The sequence below is a fragment of the Littorina saxatilis genome, linkage group LG2, assembly GCF_037325665.1.
Source record: "Littorina saxatilis isolate snail1 linkage group LG2, US_GU_Lsax_2.0, whole genome shotgun sequence".
Lineage (NCBI taxonomy): Eukaryota > Metazoa > Mollusca > Gastropoda > Littorinimorpha > Littorinidae > Littorina > Littorina saxatilis.
Window position 1 is genome coordinate 6,955,055 of NC_090246.1, and position 18,855 is coordinate 6,973,909.

The window sequence follows — 18,855 nt, forward strand, 5'->3', positions numbered from 1 at the left end:
CACAATTCTCTTTGCAAATATGAAAAGCTTATTCATTTTCCTTTCATTTGATATATAACTTTCTATATTTCATTTAGAATATGACCCCAGATAGCCACTCGGCAAGTAGGCACCAACAGCACTGTAAAATATGCCCTAAAACCCCCGAACTGGTAAGAGTTAAACACAAGTTCAACAGTGAGAACGAAATTGGTGGGGGTTTTTTGTGTTTTTTTTGTGCCCAAAAATTATGTTCATTTGGAAATGCGTTGAGGATACAGTGATTTGTAAATACAATATGATTATTAAAAATTACCTTAAAGGAAGTATTTTGGGCGTGTTTGAAAATTCACCAAGTTTTAAGGGAATAATAAGTTATGTAAATTATTTGATAGTGATAGCCAAAATGTGTGTTGGTATTTATAGATATGGTTCCCCTCTGGATATTGTATCCATTTATGAGAGGAATTGTTATATAGAAAAGTTGTTCAAAATACATTTAGAAATAGTATTGGTAACGATATAGGTACATTTAAAGTAGAAAAATTAATATAAAAAGCAGAAAAAAAAGAAAAGAAAAATAAAGATCAATGAAGAGGGATACTCCCCGCCAAAAAAAAAAAAAAAAAAAAAAAAGGATTGAAGCTGCCTGCATGCAACCGAGATCCAAAAAAAAGAAGAAAAAAAAGTTCAACATAATCATTTATTCTTCTCCCAACATTAAGGCCAACAAAGTCATTTGTCATAGGCAGTGTCATTCGATTCCAAGACAATCATCACAGGTTTGAACCGACCCTTTCGTTTAACCATTCAAAAAACAACAGCAATAACGCTGTTAGTACTTCAGCGCGCTCAACGTTCGCCTTTTTGAACTCTCGATGAGATTTGTTTCTCTGGTGGCAAGTTTACCGTTCACAAACACATGCGTACTAGTTAGGATTCCCCCAATTTTTGCGACCTTGACCGAATACTCTCGAAGTCACCACTCCGGCGTTCATGCATAGTTAACAGTTGGAAGGTTAAACTTCGGGAGTTCCCACTTCCGAAAGAGGCCTCTACTTCCAGTGTTGCTGACTTCTTCCTCATGCATACGGGCCCTGAAGTTGTCTCAAACTACCATCAATTACTTCCTCGCTTTGCTTCGAAGTAAGCCCTTCTTCTGGCCCATGCATACGAAAGTGAGGCAAGTTCTTCCGATGTCACTCAAAACTTCGGGAGTTTTCGCGAACTTCCCCCATAAGCATACGGGCACAGATGTCCATTTCCTTGTTATGTTATGTAGATAATACATCTGATGTTAGCAGATGTTCATTTTCTTGTAATGTTATGTATAGATAACACATCTGATGTTAGCAGATGTCTGTCATTCTTTGTTATGAAGATAAAACATCTTTGTGTGACTGGCTGCAGGTGGTTTTCAGTGTGTTGTCTATTTCATTCTTTGTTATGAAGATAAAACATCTTTGTGTGACTGGCTGCAGGTGGTTTTCAGTGTGTTGTCTATTTCATTCTTTGTCATGGAGATAACACATCTTTGTGTGACTGGCTGCAGGTGGTTTTCAGTGTGTTGTCTATTTCATTCTTTGTCATGAAGATGAAACATCTTTGTGTGACTGGCTGCAGGTGGTTTTCAGTGTGTTGTCTATTTCATTCTTTGTCATGAAGATGAAACATCTTTGTGTGACTGGCTGCAGGTTTTCAGTGTGTTGAGTTGGATCCTGTCAATGTTTGTATTTCAAGGGAAACAATCGGTTATATACTACCTGTAATTTAAAAACTAGGCAGATGTGTTTAAGTGCGGATCTTTGTAATGAGGCCGTGTTATTGTAAAACCACTTATATACCTGGAAAGGCCATTCATTCCCCTACCATATTCAAGAAACAGCGGATTGACATTACATAAAGTATTGTCATCATTTTCACGAGTTTTCATTCACAAACACCTGGGAAATAAATCTCATGTTCCCCATGCAATAAGTCGAGGTGGTGAATGGGTTTGAGCTTTCAGGTGAAACGTGGATTGTCAAAGTAAAAGCCAATTAGGCTGGTTGTTTGATGTGTGGAACCATCGCGGCTTTGGGTTTGTGTTTCCGAGGACAACGATTGTAAGCATTCACTCTCAAAGACCCAATCAATGTTGATAATTACTGCGGCGACTCATGGTCAATTTGCAACTTATCTCTGTAATTGTAAAATCCACAACGAAAAGTCATAAACACTTAAAACAAAATAAATATGCTCAACACTTACTGAACTCACACATCGCAGCTCTGTACATTTTCAGACTGGAAGAAAAGCGTCAACTGCTCGAAGATCTCCACAGAGTGCCAGTGTAGATTACTCTGTGTGTGTGTGTGTGTGTGTGTGTGTGTGGTGCAGTTTTACAATGACTGCTTTATAACAATTATGGAAAACTCAAGTACATCGTGCAATTTTTGGTGTTTTGAAAACCTTGCGTGTTTGGTTCGTTTGTGAGTTTATAGCTGGAGAATTTCGAATTTTAATTGTGTTTATTTTATTTGAAGTTCGTTAGTAACATACTGATAATTGTGAGTGATTATGAGGGTTCGTGTATTTATGTTTAGTGTGTGGATTTCCCCAACATAGTTCTGCAGAGCTGTGATTACCCTGTGGTTGTTGTGATCCAAATAGTCAAGTAAACGGCCTTTACTAGCATATACACTCGGATGAAATGACACGGGAATTATTGCTTTAATTTTGAGTGCGAGATTTGTTGCAACAATGTTTTCGCCTAGTAATAATAATAATAATGCAAACTTTTATAGCGCTATTCTAGAAAATTGTCTACTCTTAGCGCTTTACAATACATACATCGACCAAGCATACTATACACGCACAGGCAAAGAAACCGACCAAACATAACCAACAAACTATACATGCACAGGCAAAGAAAACGACCAAACATACAATACACGCACAGGCAAAAATAACGACCAAACATAAACAAACATACTATAACCAAACATAACCAACATACTATACGCACGCAGGCAAAGAGAACAATCAGCACATATAATTATTACTGACATCTAATAATGCAGGCATACAGTGACAATCCAATACACAGCCTAAGCACATGAACCACAATAGGCGTCTATATAAAAACGTGTCAACAGTACTATTTACACACACACAGACAGTGCTGACACAAAGCGCAGAAAATGTATATACGCGTTATTTTAGGCACTAGGTAGGGGGTGAGGTGGGGCAGGATGGGGTGGGTGGGGAGATGCTGGAGGGGAAATCACTTGCGCTGGAAGAGGTGTGTTTTGAGATTTGTCTTGAATGTAGTGAGAGAATCTGTGTGTCTGAGAGGCAGAGGTAATCTATTCCAGGTCACAGGGGCTTGATAGGCGAAGGACCTCTCGCCACATGTCTTTGTTTGCACTGTGGGGAGTCGGAAGAGTCGAGTGTCGGCGGCAGAGCGAAGCTGACGAGAGGGGGTGTAGAGATTGAGGAGTTCTGACAAGTATTCTGGGGCAGAACCAGAAACGACGGCAAAAGAAAGAGAGGAGAGTTTGTATTCGATCCTTTTAGTGATAGGCAGCCAGTGTAGAGAGTGAAGAAGGGGTGTGGCGTGTTCATACTTGGAAGATTTGAAGACCAGGCGGGCAGCGTTATTAGTATTTGTGTAGTATTTTATTCGAAAACCGTGTTCAAACATGGTGAAATAACGATTGGATAGCAGAGTGAAAGAAAGGTACAGTTAGGTACCACCTCGTACACTAGTAGGCCTATTTGTTTCCTCCCAGCGAAAAAGGTAGGATTCATTAAAGTACATAGAGATGTCCACCATATTACAGTCAAACACGCTTAAGCCGAACTCGCCCGGGGAATGGAAAATTGTTTCGCTTATCCGAGTTTGTGCATATCCGAGTTCGGATAAGCCAAACCTTTCCCAAGAAATTACCCTGCAGTTCGGCTTAAGCGAGTTTTTTTGAGGATAAGTTGTAAAATCACTTGGAATGTTTCTCTCTCTCTCTCTGCGTGGTGTGTGTGTGTGTAAGTGTGTGTGTGTGTTTAAATGAATAAGATCAAAACAGTGACAAGTTACAAGTGCTTTCTTCAGTGGGGCTTTATTAATACCTCAAAGCCAACTGTAAAAATAAATGGTGAAAACAGTGACACATCTCAGAAACAAAACCAAAGATTCCACAAGCAACTACGCTTTTGTTAAAAGGATTTCAAGTAAATCATAATAAATTTAATGTTTAATGAAACCCTCTCCATTTAAAGAAAGAAAAGAAACACAATTAGACAATTTGTCTCTGTGGTCATTAATCAAGATCAAATCTCCGTAAACATAGAGAATACTACATGGCTTGCTGTGTCGTACCAGATTTGCACGAGTTGTCTTTTTTACATTTAGTCAAAAACAGGGGGAATCGAGACGAGGGTCGTGGTGTGTGTGTGTGTGTGTGTGTGTGTGTGTGTGTGTGTGTGTGTGTGTGTGTCTGTGCGTGTGTGTAGAGCGATTCAGACCAAACTACTGGACCGATCTCTATGAAATTTGACATCAGAGTTCCTGGGAATGATATCCCCGGAAATTTTTTTCTTTTTTCGATAAAATACTTTTGATGACGTCATATCCGGCTTTTTGTAAAAGTTGAGGCGGCACTGTCACACCCTCATTTTTCAATCAAATTGATTGAAATTTTTGTAAAGCAATCTTCGACGAAGGCCGGACTTCGGTATTGCATTTCAGCTTGGTGGCTTAAAAATTAATTAATGACTTTGGTCATTAAAAATCTGAAAATTGTAATATTTTTTTGTAAATAAAACGATACAAATTTACGTTCATCTTATTCTACATCATTTCCTGATTCCAAAAACATGTAAGTATGTTATATTTGGATTCAAAACAAGCTCTGAAAATTAAAATATAAAAATTAAAATCAAAATTAAATTTCCGAAATCGATTTAAAAACAATTTCATCTTATTCCTTGTCGGTTCCTGATTCCAAAAACATATAGATATGATATGTTTGGATTAAAAACACGCTCAGAAAGTTAAAACGAAGAGAGGTACAGAAAAGCGTGCTATGCAGCACAGCGAAACCACTACCGCGCTGAACAGGCTCGTCAGTTTCACTCCGTTATGCACAAGCGGCGGACTACGGTCATTGTGAAAACATGCAGTGCGTTCAGTTTCATTCTGTGAGTTCCACAGCTTGACTAAATGTAGTAATTTCGCCTTACGCCACTTGTTGGCTCACGCAAGTGTAGCCTATGCGATGCTAACTTTTGTCTGTCTGTGCGTGCGTGCGTGCGTGCGTGTGTGTGTGATAGAAACTTTAACATTTCCGAGTCTATGGATAATGCTCGCATAAGAAGATTACGTCTCGGTCAAAAGTGTTTGACGTGTGTGATAGAAACTTTAACATTTGAAGACGTCACATTATGACGTAAGAGGGTTAGACGTCACGCGAAGGAATTACTGAAAGTCTCGGTCATTGTTATTGTGAGCGGGCCGAGATTAGTTGGTAGATCTTGTGTCTCGCTTTCTTGCACAGTTTCACCTATGCTTACTGTGTGTGTGTGTGTGTGTGTGTGTGTGTGTGTGTGTGTGTGTGTGTGTGTGTGTGTGTGTGTGTATGTGTGACGGAGTGATTGAGTTTGTGTTACTGTTTGTCGATTTCTTACGTGAGCCTTGAAGGCTTCGCCTCTTGTTTAATATTGAACTGCGAGCGAAAGCGAGCTGTTCACTATTTGAAAAAGCAACGAGTGTAAATCTGGTACGACACAGCAAGCCATGTAGTATTCTGTTTATTCTACATACTGTACTTACGTGTATTTTACTCAATACGTCCCGTAGTCGAGGCAGCCAAATTGAAGACGCTTGTTTTGGAACCTCGATCTATTCTAAAGCATCGTGCAATTTATTACGTCAAAGCGAAGAAACGTCACTCTGGAAAGTGTGGCGTGGCGTGTTGGTTCTAAAGAATTCATCGAGGGAAATTAGCGAGCGCATTTTTATTCTTCTATAATGACGTTTGTCTTGGTGACTTTGGCATCGTAAGTTGGGGAAAAAACAGGTCCCTGCCAGACGTACATGACATAACCTCATTTACATGATATACACACGTGTGATTTGAACGATTAATATCTCATGAGTGTCTCTCTCACGTATGTAGGATAAATAGATTGTTGGCAAATGTTTTGTTTTGCTGCATGTTTATTGTGGTTTGATCTTCACCACTCGCTCAAAATCAGCACATACATTCCTCAGGTAGATTTGCTCTTCACACAGATCTGTTCCTTCTACACGTCATCAGTTTCCCCGCATAGGCCTACTCAAAAACAGGTGACGTGTTCGTTTCCGTAGGATAATTATAGCCGTGACGAAATATGTTTATGTTCCTGACGTGTTTTTCAAGGACAAAAAAAAAGTCTCTCCGACAGTGTTTAGAGTTTGGCTTATCTGTCAAAATCACGTTTGACATATCCGTGTTTGAGTTAGCTATTTTTTGACAGAGTTTGGCTTATCCGAATTACAAATAGTCTTACAAAGAGGGGGGTCTGGCGGGGAATTGGTTTTGGTTTCCGATATCCGAGTTTTTTGCTTAACTTGCGTGTTTCGTTTAGGCGAGTGCGGCTGTACAAACATACTGTCCGACACACACACACACACACACACACACACACACACACACACACACACACACACACACCACGAGAGCATGATCACATTCACACACTTTCAAACATACACACACACAAACACACACACACACACACACACACACACCAATACACGATAACACTCTCAGCGTGAAAAGTTATCATTCTTCAAAAGTTTTCGTGTGCGATAAATACTACAACAAAGACATGAAGACAACAACACCAGGGCCCGCATGCTTATGGGGGAAGTTCGCGACAACTCCCGAAGTTTTGAGTGACATCGGAAGTACTTGCCTCACTTTCGTATGCATGGGCCGAAAAAAAGGTAAGTTTACTTCGAAGCAAAGTGAGGAAGTAACTCAGGGTAATTTGCGACTACTTCTAAAGTTTTGAGCGATATCGGAAATACATCCTCACTTTCGCATGCATAGGACGAAAAAAGAGTTTACTTTGGAAGCTAACGAGGAAGTAAATGAGGGTAAATGTACTTCAGCCAGACCCAGTAGTAAACACGCTACTTCCACAGTTTTTCAGTGCAACAAGGCAGGGCTTTTCTTCAGTTTTTCATATCAAACCGAGCTGACGCAAATGAAAGTCCCAAAGAGAGAAAATAGAAGGAAAAGTCGTATCTTGTGAATGCATTTCGTGCAAATTTCCCTGAATACAAACCTGAGTTGCCAGCTTTGACTTTTGTTTGTTCTGGGTCATTGGTCACCACTCTTTCATTCCCGCTTGTACGAGGGGGTTACTGTGTTTCTATGAAAATGTGCATCGTTATGTGCATGTGTGAGTGTGTGTGTGTGTGTGTGTGTGTGTGTGTGTGTGTGTGTGTGTGTGTGTGTGGGTTTGAGTGTAAGTTTCTGCTGTTGTTTTTGTCATTGCTTTATGTGTGTGTGTGTGTGTGTGTGTGTGTGTGTGTGTGTGTATTTGTGCGAGTGCCTGCCTGCCTGCCTGCCTGCCTGCCTATGTGTGCGTGCGTGCGGGTATAATTGTGCGTCTGTTCCTTCATACGTTTGTTTGCGTGTGCGCGCGCGCGCGCGCGCGCGCGCGCGCGCGTGTGTGTGTGTGTGTGTGTGTGCATGTGTGTGAGTGTGTGTGTGTGTTCGATGTTATGTGTGTTCGATGTTATGTGTGTGTTCGACGGTGTGTATGTGTGTGTGTGTGTGTGTGCGCGCGTGCGTGCATGTTTGTGTGTGTGTGTGTGTGTGTGTGTGTGTGTGTGTGTGCACCCCCCATATCCCCCCTTACCACACACTATTATGAGCTGAATATTTGTGCCTCGATATTTTATTGATGTTCTTACGTTTTTACATTTAGTCAAGTTTTGACCAAATGTTTTAACGTAGAGGGGGGAATCGAGACGAGGGTCGTGGTGTATGTGCGTGCGTGCGTGTGTGTGTGTGTGTGTGTGTGTGTCTGTGTGTGTGTGTAGAGCGATTCAGACTAAACTACTGGACCGATCTTTATGAAATTTGACATGAGAGTTCCTGGGTATGAAATCCCCAGACGTTTTTTTCATTTTTTTGATAAATGTCTTTTATGACGTCATATCCGGCTTTTCGTGAAAGTTGAGGCGGCACTGTCACGCTCTCATTTTTCAACCAAATTGGTTGAAATTTTGGTCAAGTAATCTTCGACGAAGCCCGGACTTCGGTATTGCATTTCAGCTTGGTGGCTTAAAAATTAATTAATGACTTTGGTCATTAAAAATCTGAAAATTGTAAAAAAAATATTTTTTTTATAAAACGATCCAAATTTACGTTCATCTTATTCTCCATCATTTGCTGATTCCAAAAACATATAAATATGTTATATTCGGATTAAAAACAAGCTCTGAAAATTAAATATATAAAAATTATTATCAAAATTAAATTTTCCAAATCAATTTAAAAACACTTTCATCTTATTCCTTGTCGGTTCCTGATTCCAAAAACATATAGATATGATATGTTTGGATTAAAAACACGCTCAGAAAGTTAAAACGAAGAGAGGTACAGAAAAGCGTGCTATCCTTCCCAGCGCAACTACTACCCCGCTCTTCTTGTCAATTTCACTGCCTATGCCGTGAGCGGTGGACTACGAGTATACGGTCTTGCTGCGTTGCATTGCGTTCAGTTTCATTCTGTGAGTTCGACAGCTACTTGACTAAATGTTGTATTTTCGCCTTACGCGACTTGTATGACCTTGTTTATTATGATTTACCACACCCGAGTTTCTCGTAATTGAGATAATACAGTGTTCTATGTCTAACACACATGCACACACGCGCGTAGGCTAAACAAATCCAATCTTGACTTTCAACTTTATATAAACATACATCCTGTTCACAATTAACGAGGACAAACAAAATGTACAAATACCAAAGTACAACAATTTATCTTTTGTAAAAATTCGGACACACATTTTCCCAATTAATATGAAAGTCACTGAACTTATCTTCTTTTCACTACACCTTATATCTTGATTCTCCAAACACTGATTGATTTCTGCCTTTTCAAATTTACCAGTAACCCAAACGTTCGCTCTAACCAACCTATTTTGTCCAAAACAGTTTTACCGATACACAATCATTAAAAAAAGAAGAGGTTTAACATAACCGACTTCGCTACCACATAAACAAAAAATGTTTTATTCTCCCCAACATTCTGGTGAACAAAATCATTATTATAGACAGTCATTCAATTTCAAGACAATCATCACAGCTTTGAACCGACCCTTTCGTTCAACCAGGCAGAAGCAACAACTATAGTAAAAGCTACAGCGCGATCAACGTTCGCCCATTTACGAACTCACGATGAGATTTGTTTCCTCTGGTCACCAAGCCTACCGTTTACAAACGCATGCGCACTAATTGGGATTCCCCCAATTTCCTCGACCTTGACCTCAGAACTCTCGAAGCCACTACTTCGGCTTTCAATTTAGCTCTTGCATACCGAGTAGCTGGCAACTTTGCTTCCGAAGTTCCCACTTTCAATGTTAATTTGCAGGGTCTCTCACTTGACATCATTATTCGACGATATTGCTTCTTAACGCATACTACAATTGCAGGACATTCCCGTTTTTAAGGAAGCTCATTGGGAAATGAGCTCAGACAGAATATCGAAGACGTGAAATGCGTCAATCGAGCAACTGTCGTAACTTGGCTACAATGAGACGGTCGGCTACCTTGCACCATAGACACAAACTGTGACATTCTTGTTTAATTTAGGTGAAATGCTTGAAACAGAGTACGGCTCAAAAGCGACAGTTCGATCAGTTACTAACCGAAACAAGAAGGGCAAAGCCCATACGACTCACATGCTTTACACATTTTTCCTACCTAAATACATGTGACCTTGACCCAAGGTCAAGGTCATCCAAGGTCTTGCAACACAAAGCTGTTAATTCAAGACATAGGAAGTACAATGGTGCTTATTGGCTCTTTCTACCATGAGATATGGTCACTTTTAGTGGTTCACTACCTTATTTTGGTCACATTTCATAAGGGTCAAAGTGACCTTGACCTTGATCATATGTGACCAAATGTGTCTCATGATGAAAGCATAACATGTGCCCCACATAATTTTTAAGTTTGAAACAGTTATCTTCCATAGTTCAGGGTCAAGGTCACTTCAAAATATGTATACAATCCAATTTTGAAGAGCTCCTGTGACCTTGACCTTGAAGCAAGGTAAACCAAACTGGTATCAAAAGATGGGGCTTACTTTGCCCTATATATCATATATAGGTGAGGTATTCAATCTCAAAAACTTCAGAGAAAATGGGAAAAATGTGAAAAATAGCTGTTTTTTAGACAACATTTATGGCCCCTGCGACCTTGACCTTGAAGAAAGGTCAAGATGCTATGTATGTTTTTTGGGGCCTTGTCATCATACACCATCTTGCCAAATTTGGTACTGATAGACTGAATAGTGTCCAAGAAATATCCAACGTTAAAGTTTTCCGGACGGACGTCCGGACGGACGGACGACTCGGGTGAGTACATAGACTCACTTTTGCTTCGCATGTGAGTCAAAAAGGAGAAAAAAGTTCAACATAATCATCTATTTTTCTCCCTAACATTCAGGTCAACAAAGTCATTGTCATAGCTAGGCAGTCATTCGATTCCAAGACAATCATCACAGGTTTGAACCGACCCTTTTGTTTAACCATTTAAAAAACAACAGCAATAACGCTGTTAGTTCTACAGCGCGCTCGACTCAACGTTCGCCCTTTTGAACTCGCGATGAGACTTGTTTCTTCTGGTCGCCAAGCTTTCCGTTAACAAACGCATATACTAGTTGGGATTCCCCCAATTTTCGCGACCTTGACCGAATACTCTCGAAGTCAGCACAACGGCGTTCATGCATAGGGAACAGTTAGAAAGTTAACTTCGGGAGTTCCCACTTTCAAAAGAGGTCTCTACTTCCAGTGTTTCTGACTTCCAGTTCATGCATACGGACCCTGAATGATTCACAGATGTTCTGTGATAAATACTATAACAATCAAGACATGAAAACAACAACACCAGAATAATTCACAGACGTGCAGCCAGCTTGAGCATGTGTCAACGGTCACAGGTGTGATCGCTGGTTTTCCCGACTGCTACTTGCTTGCCAAATTGTTGACTCTCCTGTGTCAGATTTGTTAGTTCTTGAAAAGTCTCAACTCTACCAACACTCGTACAAGCCAAACACCAACTCTACATTCTCGAAAAGCCTCCGCCTGAAAGACCACATTGTCAGGAAAACTATGCTGGAACTTCCTGATGACATCAGTATGTCTACGGCGACAAGAACGTGTGCACATTGCCAGGAAACAAATAAACCCGTAGAAAGAAGTCCACGAGAGCTCACACAGATTGTTACGTGAAGAACCGCCCCGACCACGACACCAGCGAGCCAAGGAGGTACGAGACTGGCAGCGAGCTACACACACAACACGATCTGACAGCGAGCCAAGGAGGTAGACGAGACTGGCAGCGAGCTACACACACATAAAGAATACTATATGGCTAGCTTTGTTGTACCAGATTTTCACGAGTTTTTTTTTTTTAATATTGAACTGCGAGCGAATTTACACTCGTAGCTTTTTTCAAATAGTGAACAGCTCGCTTTCGCTCGCAGTTCAATATATTTTTGTTAAACTCGTGTAAATCTGGTACGACACAGTAAGCCATGTAATATTCTGTTTATTCTACATACTGTGCTTACGTGTATTTACTATAAACGTACCGCAGTCGAGGCAGCCAAATTGAAGACGTTTCTTTTGGAACCTCGATCTCTTCCAAAGCCTCGTGCAATCTATTAGGGGAAAGGCTCCTGATATACGGGACCGGCTCCTAATATGGACCACCTTCTGTTCTGACAATATGACTAATGGCGCTAGAGCGCTCAAAACAATTTCATTCGCTTTATTCACCCTCTCTGGATAAGTTGCACATGTCAAAACACAAACCTGAAAACCGTTAGGCTTTTTCGCTTTTTTTCACTTTTGGCAGCGTTCACTCTAAATTTGCCGCCTAAAACGGACTCGTTTCTGTTCACAGCCAAAGCTTTCATATTAACACAAAAATGGCAAAATATGACAGCTAAGACAGTATTTGTTACATTTTAACAGTGTGTACCCCGAGTTTCTACTGCAAACAAAAAATAATAGCAAAACCTCAAAGTATGTGTGAGTCCCCTAATATGGACCACCTTCAACAAATAGAAGAAAATAAAAACTAAAGGCAATTTTAATTAATTTAGAAGCTTGCTGAAAATAACCTATAACTAGCCCTCGAGATTTCAAAAAAATATAACAAACTAGAATGAATACCCGCTTCGCCGGGTAGCCGGCTTCGCCGGGAAGAAGTACTTAGAGCCGTACGCCGGCTTCGCCGGGTCCGAACAATGGACCCGCCAAGCTTAGGTCCCTCCCAGATTCGTGGAATGGGAACAGCACGAAAATGATTCAGTGGCCATAATGCCATTCCTGACCATATCGAGTCCCATCCTTGTCGACGAATGTAACCGTGTTAATCACCTTTGGAGGCGAACTCCACTCAAACAGGATTGAGCAATTTAGAGCTTATCTCTAAGCCCTTTTGAACTGCTATGGCTTCTGAAAGGAAGGCCAGTACATAAAATTACACAAAAGCCGCCAGACCACATCACAAACAGAACTGAACAATGCACAGGTGTTGCTCACATAAAAACACACACACACACACACACACACACACACACAAACACAGAGAAGCCATATCTATAGAGAGATAGATGACAGTGTATTTTTCGCGTGGCTATAAATTGATTCGACCTTTGCACTTTTACAGTGAGGATAATTTACGGGTCCAATTTACGTTCTGGACACTGCGGTGACCTTCTAAAAATAGTAACAGAACGGGAATATCCGAAGATGCCTCCCTCAAACTATAGTGCACCATACGAAGGAAGGGAGGTAAACGCTGAAAACCTGGAGAAGATGAGAAGATAAGGAAGAGTTACTTATAATGGTGAAATGAACACAAAAACCAAAATCAGTTCAGCGCTGCGCGCTGAGAGCACGTGTTGAAATATCTCATCGATGATATTGTGTCCGGGGTGTAGCTGAATACGGTGTCCAAATTTGAAAAAGATCCACCGAGAACTTTGGCGTTGTGATGTGGTGTAGCGGCTATGGTGTGTCGGTATGGGGGCCCGGGTAGCTGAGGTGGAACCAAAATCGGTTCAGCGCTGCGCGCTGAGAGCACGTGTTGAAATATCGACCAGGTTGTGTCCTGTACCGGGTCAACCTGAATATGCCCACCAAATTTGAAGCAGATCCATCGAGAACTTTGGCCGTGCATGGCGAATACACAAATACACAAATACACAGATACACAGACACACACACACACACACACAGACACACAGACACAAGTCGTATATATATATAGATAGCCTTTTTTTGTGGAAGTTGATAATTTCACTTATTTTCACTCTGTTTTTGATAAGCTTCTTCAGTTTCCTGGTGTGCTTCAAATAATGCTCTCATCAACCCGAAACAGCTAAATCTAAAGCACATTTGAATTAGTCTGACTTGCACACTAAGTTGTATCATGTTATTTAGAAGCATAGGGTGCTTTTTACAGTGATTTGTGAAGGCCGCTTCACTGGTCCATATTGGGCGCCCAGGCTCCTAATATGGACCATTTGTGATTTTTTCTGTATTTAATTTTTGCTGAAGGTCTATCAAAGCTATTTCACTCTAATTAGGCCTAACGGTTAAATTAAGAGAGAAGGACTACCAACCACAAAATGAAACCTCTTCGCAAGAAAACAAGCTAGTTATCAGCAATAAACAAAAAGTGGTCCATATTAGGGGCCTTTCCCCTACGTCAAAGCAAAGAAACGTCACTCTGGAAATTGGCGTGACGTGTTAGTTCTAAAAATTCATCGAGGGGAATTTACGAGCGCAATTTTTTTTCTATGATGTCGTTTGTCTCGGTGACTTTGGCGTTAAGCAGTGGAAAAACACTGAGGTCCCTGATAGACTTGCTTGACATGACCTCATTTACATGACATACACACGTGTGATTTGAACGATTATTATTTCATGAGTGTCTCTCTCACATATGTAGGATAAAACACGATCTGACTGCTAGAGTGAAGAGAAATCCTAAAATGTAACTGCATATGTATGGGGGAAGGGTATATTTACATGTATAGCGATGCAGAGATTCGTCGGATTATAGTGCAAAAGGTTCTGGTGTTCTGGTGTAAATGCATATTGCAGACAAGATCAGAGTAAGGCGTTGTTCAAAACGCCAACAGCTGCTCCAGAAAAGTGATAAGCTTTTGAAGACCAAACAAATAGTTGTCGTCCCTTGCTGACGACGGGAAGACGTGAGCGAAGTCAATCATTCTCACTTCAACAAGGGCAGCGTTCCTTTCACCCTCACACGCAGTCTGCCCTGAACTTGGGGAAATGTCTGCTGTGGCTTCGGTCGTTGGAAGCCATGGAAACTCCCCTCCTGCCTCGGCACGCTTCCCGTCGTCCACTGCAGAGAGTGCAGGCACAGTGTTTTCTGGGTGATCGAGTTTCCGGTCGAGAGACTTTGAACGCGGTGGCAGAGCCCTAGCAGCCTCGTTACGCTTCAGCTCGAGCGAATCGGCGGGACGTTTCACCGAGGCGGCTTTTGCCTTCTCCGAATGTATCGGCCAAAGACTGTCTTCCTCGACATGAAAACCCCTACAATTACTTTTGCTTCGTCCATCATTCTGACCATGAGTCTTGGGGTATGCTGGGCCAAGTGATTCCCTCGTTTCCTGAGTTGTAAGGTGTCTGGGGCAGGGTGATTCCCCCGTTTCCTGAGTTGTAAGGTGTCTGGGGCTAGGTGATTCCCTCGTTTCCTGAGTTGTAAGGTGTCTGGGGCAGGGTGATTCCCCCGTTTCCTGAGTTGTAAGGTGTCTGGGGCTAGGTGATTCCCTCGTTTCCTGAGTTGTAAGGTGTCTGGGGCTAGGTGATTCCCTCGTTTCCTGAGTTGTAAGGTGTCTGGGGCTAGGTGATTCCCTCGTTTCCTGAGTTCTAAGGTGTTTGGGGCTAGGTGATTCCCTCGTTTCCTGAGTTGTAAGGTGTCTGGGGCTAGGTGATTCCCTCGTTTCCTGAGTTGTAAGGTGTCTGGGGCTTGGTTCATCTGTCTGTTCGTGTGTCATAGTATTTGAGCCTTCCACGTCATGCTGAATGTGAGTTATGAACGGACCTACTTGTGTGGCCGTGTGTAACAGTCCTGACTCTAAGCCTCTCACGCTCCCTGTGTCATTGGTTTGAGTGGTAGACGCAGGACGTGGCTGACTGTGAGGGCACGTTACACAAGGTGAGCGCACCATGACGTCAGCTGAACACCGCCCCTGACCAGACGCACAGCCGTTCAAAGGTTCCTTGTATTCCGACAGCCGACACTTCCCATGATCACTGGGTTTGCCTTGATGTGGAATGCTACTGTAGACGATGAGGAGAGAGCTGGCGTAGAAAGCAAGCGTCTTTTGCGTCAGGAACCAGCCCTCTATGTCACGGAGCTTGACCAACAAAGCCAGCACGACGTCTTGTCGCAACTTTCGATACCCAAGTCCAAAGAACATCCCAAGACCTGAAATCAGTTTACAAAATACATGGATGAGTTAAAAATTTGCAGCAATCAACTATTTATTCCTGACACTAATCAGGCATTATTTTATGTGTTGTTCTGTCTGTTTGTTTGTTAATATCAAACGACCACACGTGTATTGTGACAATAGAAGAATCTCTAGCTACACTATGTTCCAGTCCCCACTGGCATACAGAAGTAGGGATGATGGAACACACGTGTATTGTGACAATAGAAGAGTCTCTAGCTACACTCTGTTCCAGTCACCACTGGCATAAAGAAGTAGGGATGATGGAACAGCTCCGTTTTTTCTGAACGGTCAAATTTAATAGTATGCGTTTGCTCTTTTTGGGTAATTGCTGTTTAGTTAGTCTAGTCCTGCGTCGTGCCACTACCAACCTTCAGTGACCATGGTGTCAGCAACTACGGCACACCGCTTTCACAACCAACCTTCAGTGACCATGGTGTCAGCAGTCAAACTACGGCACAACGCTTTCACAACCAACCTTCAGTGACCATGGTGTCAGCAGTCAAACTACGGTACAACGCTTTCACAACCAACCTTCAGTGACCATGGTGTCAGCAGTCAAACTACGGCACAACGCTTTCTCAAAGTGTTGAGCTGCGCCAGACTCAGGATCGTGCATCTGAAAACAGTTAAATGTCCACCTTGACTGTAAAGGTATGGCAATGTTTCATGTAAAGGTATGGCAATGTTTCATGTAAAGGTTTGGCCATGTTTCATGTAAAGGTTTGGCCATGTTTCATGTAAAGGTTTGGCCATGTTTCATGTAAAGGTATGGCAATGTTTCATGTAAAGGTTTGGCCATGTTTCATGTAAAGGTATGACCATGTTTCATGTAAAGGTATGACCATGTTTCATGTAAAGGTATGGCAATGTTTCATGTAAAGGTATGGCAATGTTTCATGTAAAGGTATGGCCATGTTTCATGTAAAGGTATGGCCATGTGTAATGTAAAGCTATGGCCATGTATAATGTAAAGGTATGGCAATGTTTCATGTAAAGGTATGGCAATGTTTCATGTAAAGGTATGGCAATGTTTCATGTAAAGGTATGGCAATGTTTCATGTAAAGGTATGACCATGTATAATGTAAAGGTATGGCAATGTTTCATGTAAAGGTATGGCCATGTTTCATGTAAAGGTATGGCCATGTTTCATGTCGTTAAGAGAGAGCTTGGGGCAGAGAGTTAGGCCTTGTAAAGGTATGGCCATGTTTCATGTCGGGAAGACAGAGCTTGGGGTAGAGAGTTAGGCCTTGTAAAGGTATGGCCATGTTTCATGTCAGTAAGACAGAACTTGGGGCAGAGAGTTAGGCCTTGTAAAGGTATGGCCATGTTTCATGTCGGGAAGACAGAGCTTGGGGTAGAGAGTTAGGCCTTGTAAAGGTATGGCCATGTTTCATGTCAGTAAGACAGAGCTTGGGGGAGAGAGTTAGGCCTTGTAAAGGTATGGCCATGTTTCATGTCAGTAAGACAGAACTTGGGGCAGAGAGTTAGGCCTTGTAAAGGTATGGCCATGTTTCATGTCGGTAAGACAGAGCTGGGGGTAGAGAGTTAGGCCTTGTAAAGGTATGGTCATGTTTCATGTCGGGAAGACAGAGCTTGGGGTAGAGAGTTAGGCCTTGTAAAGGTATGGCCATGTTTCATGTCGGGAAGACAGAGCTTGGGGTAGAGAGTTAGGCCTTGTAAAGGTATGGCCATGTTTCATGTCAGTAAGACAGAACTTGGGGTAGAGAGTTAGGCCTTGTAAAGGTATGGCCATGTTTCATGTAAAGGTATGGCCATGTTTCATGTCGTTAAGAGAGAGCTTCAGGCATTGGGAAGGTGCTCGAAAAATGTGTACAAATCCGTGTGTTTAGTTATTTGCAAAATTATAATCTGATTACACACTGTCAACCTGGTTTTATTGCTGGTGATTCGACTATTTACCATTTACTGAGTATATATGACGATTTTTGTGTTGCACTTGATAAAAACATTATGTCACAGGCAATATTTTTTGATGTATCTAAAGCTTTCGATAAAGTTTGGCATCGTGGTCTGCTACACAAGCTTGAGGCGATAGGTATAAGGGGTCCATTGCTTAATTGTTTGGTTCGAACATTACTTGAGTGATCGCAGACAAGCAGCGCAGTAGTACTGAAAGGAACCAAATCAAGTTATGTCACCCCTTCTGCTGGTGTCCCTCAGGGTTCTGTTTTAGGACCTCTATTATTTCTCATTTATATTAACGATATTGGTACTGGTCTTGAATCAGTGTTGAAACTCTTTGCAGACGATACGAGCATGTATTTATGTTTAGATAACGATGTTATACGAGCTGAGATTTTGAATTCTGATTTGGATAAAATTTGCGCATGGGCTTTAAAATGGAAAGTCACTTTCAATTGTCAAAAGACAGAATTGTTGGACATTTGTAGGCAAAAAAATGTGTTACTTCCACCATGTACCATTGTATTTTGAAGATGCACTTTTGATTGATGTTGAAAATCACAAGCACCTTGGCGTCATCCTACAAGGTAATTGTAAATGGGATTCCCACATAAAAAGTCTTATTGCTAAATGCAGAAAGTCAATTGCGTGTTTTGGTTTATGCAAGTATCGTTTAAACAGAAAATCGCTTGAAGTTATATACAGGTCCTTTATATTACCATTGCTTGATTACGCGGACGTTATTTGGGATAACTGTACGAAGTGTTTAGCAGACGAGTTGGAGACCTTGCATCTCGATGCAATCCGAATTATTGTTGGCGCAGTTCGTGGTACAAGCCACCAAAAATTGTATGATGAATCGGGTTTTGTGCCCCTGAAAGAAAGGCGACGTCGTCATAAACTCATGTTGTACTATAAAATTGTAAATCGTTTAACCCCAGCATATTTATATTCCAAACTGCCGGTCTTGGTTTCCGATGTAAATCCTTACCACAGACGACGCCCTCTTGAACGTAAGGTTCCATTATGCAGAAGTGAGTTATGTAAATCTTCATTTTTTCCTTCAACGACAGCTTTGTGGAATAATCTTCCAGAAAATATACGAAAAACGCAGTCAGTTGGTGAATTGGAGATGTTGTTGTTCCACAGTATTATTATTTAGGCAACCGTAAGGCACAGGTATTTCAC

At 41.5% G+C, this 18,855-nt stretch overlaps 2 protein-coding genes across 3 annotated transcripts in view; one reads left to right on the forward strand and one right to left on the reverse strand.

Annotated features, from left to right (window-relative positions):
- The window catches only part of LOC138958097 (ras-related protein Rab-37-like), a 299,221-nt gene that overhangs the window by 69,185 nt on the left and 211,181 nt on the right, over positions 1 to 18,855 (forward strand). The gene's annotated exons all lie outside the window — the stretch shown is intronic.
- The window catches only part of LOC138958094 (uncharacterized), a 52,431-nt gene continuing 47,104 nt past the window's right edge, over positions 13,529 to 18,855 (reverse strand). Inside the window, exons 3-4 of one of the 2 annotated variants that reach the window (XM_070329158.1) lie at positions 16,275 to 16,359; positions 13,529 to 15,715 (exon numbers count right to left, since the gene is read on the reverse strand). In XM_070329158.1, coding sequence (XP_070185259.1) covers positions 14,385 to 15,715; positions 16,275 to 16,359 — 1,416 coding nt within the window. In that variant the 3' untranslated portion in view covers positions 13,529 to 14,384. The remainder of the gene's footprint in view (positions 15,716 to 16,274; positions 16,360 to 18,855) is intronic. The other variant, XM_070329157.1, reaches the window with a different exon arrangement.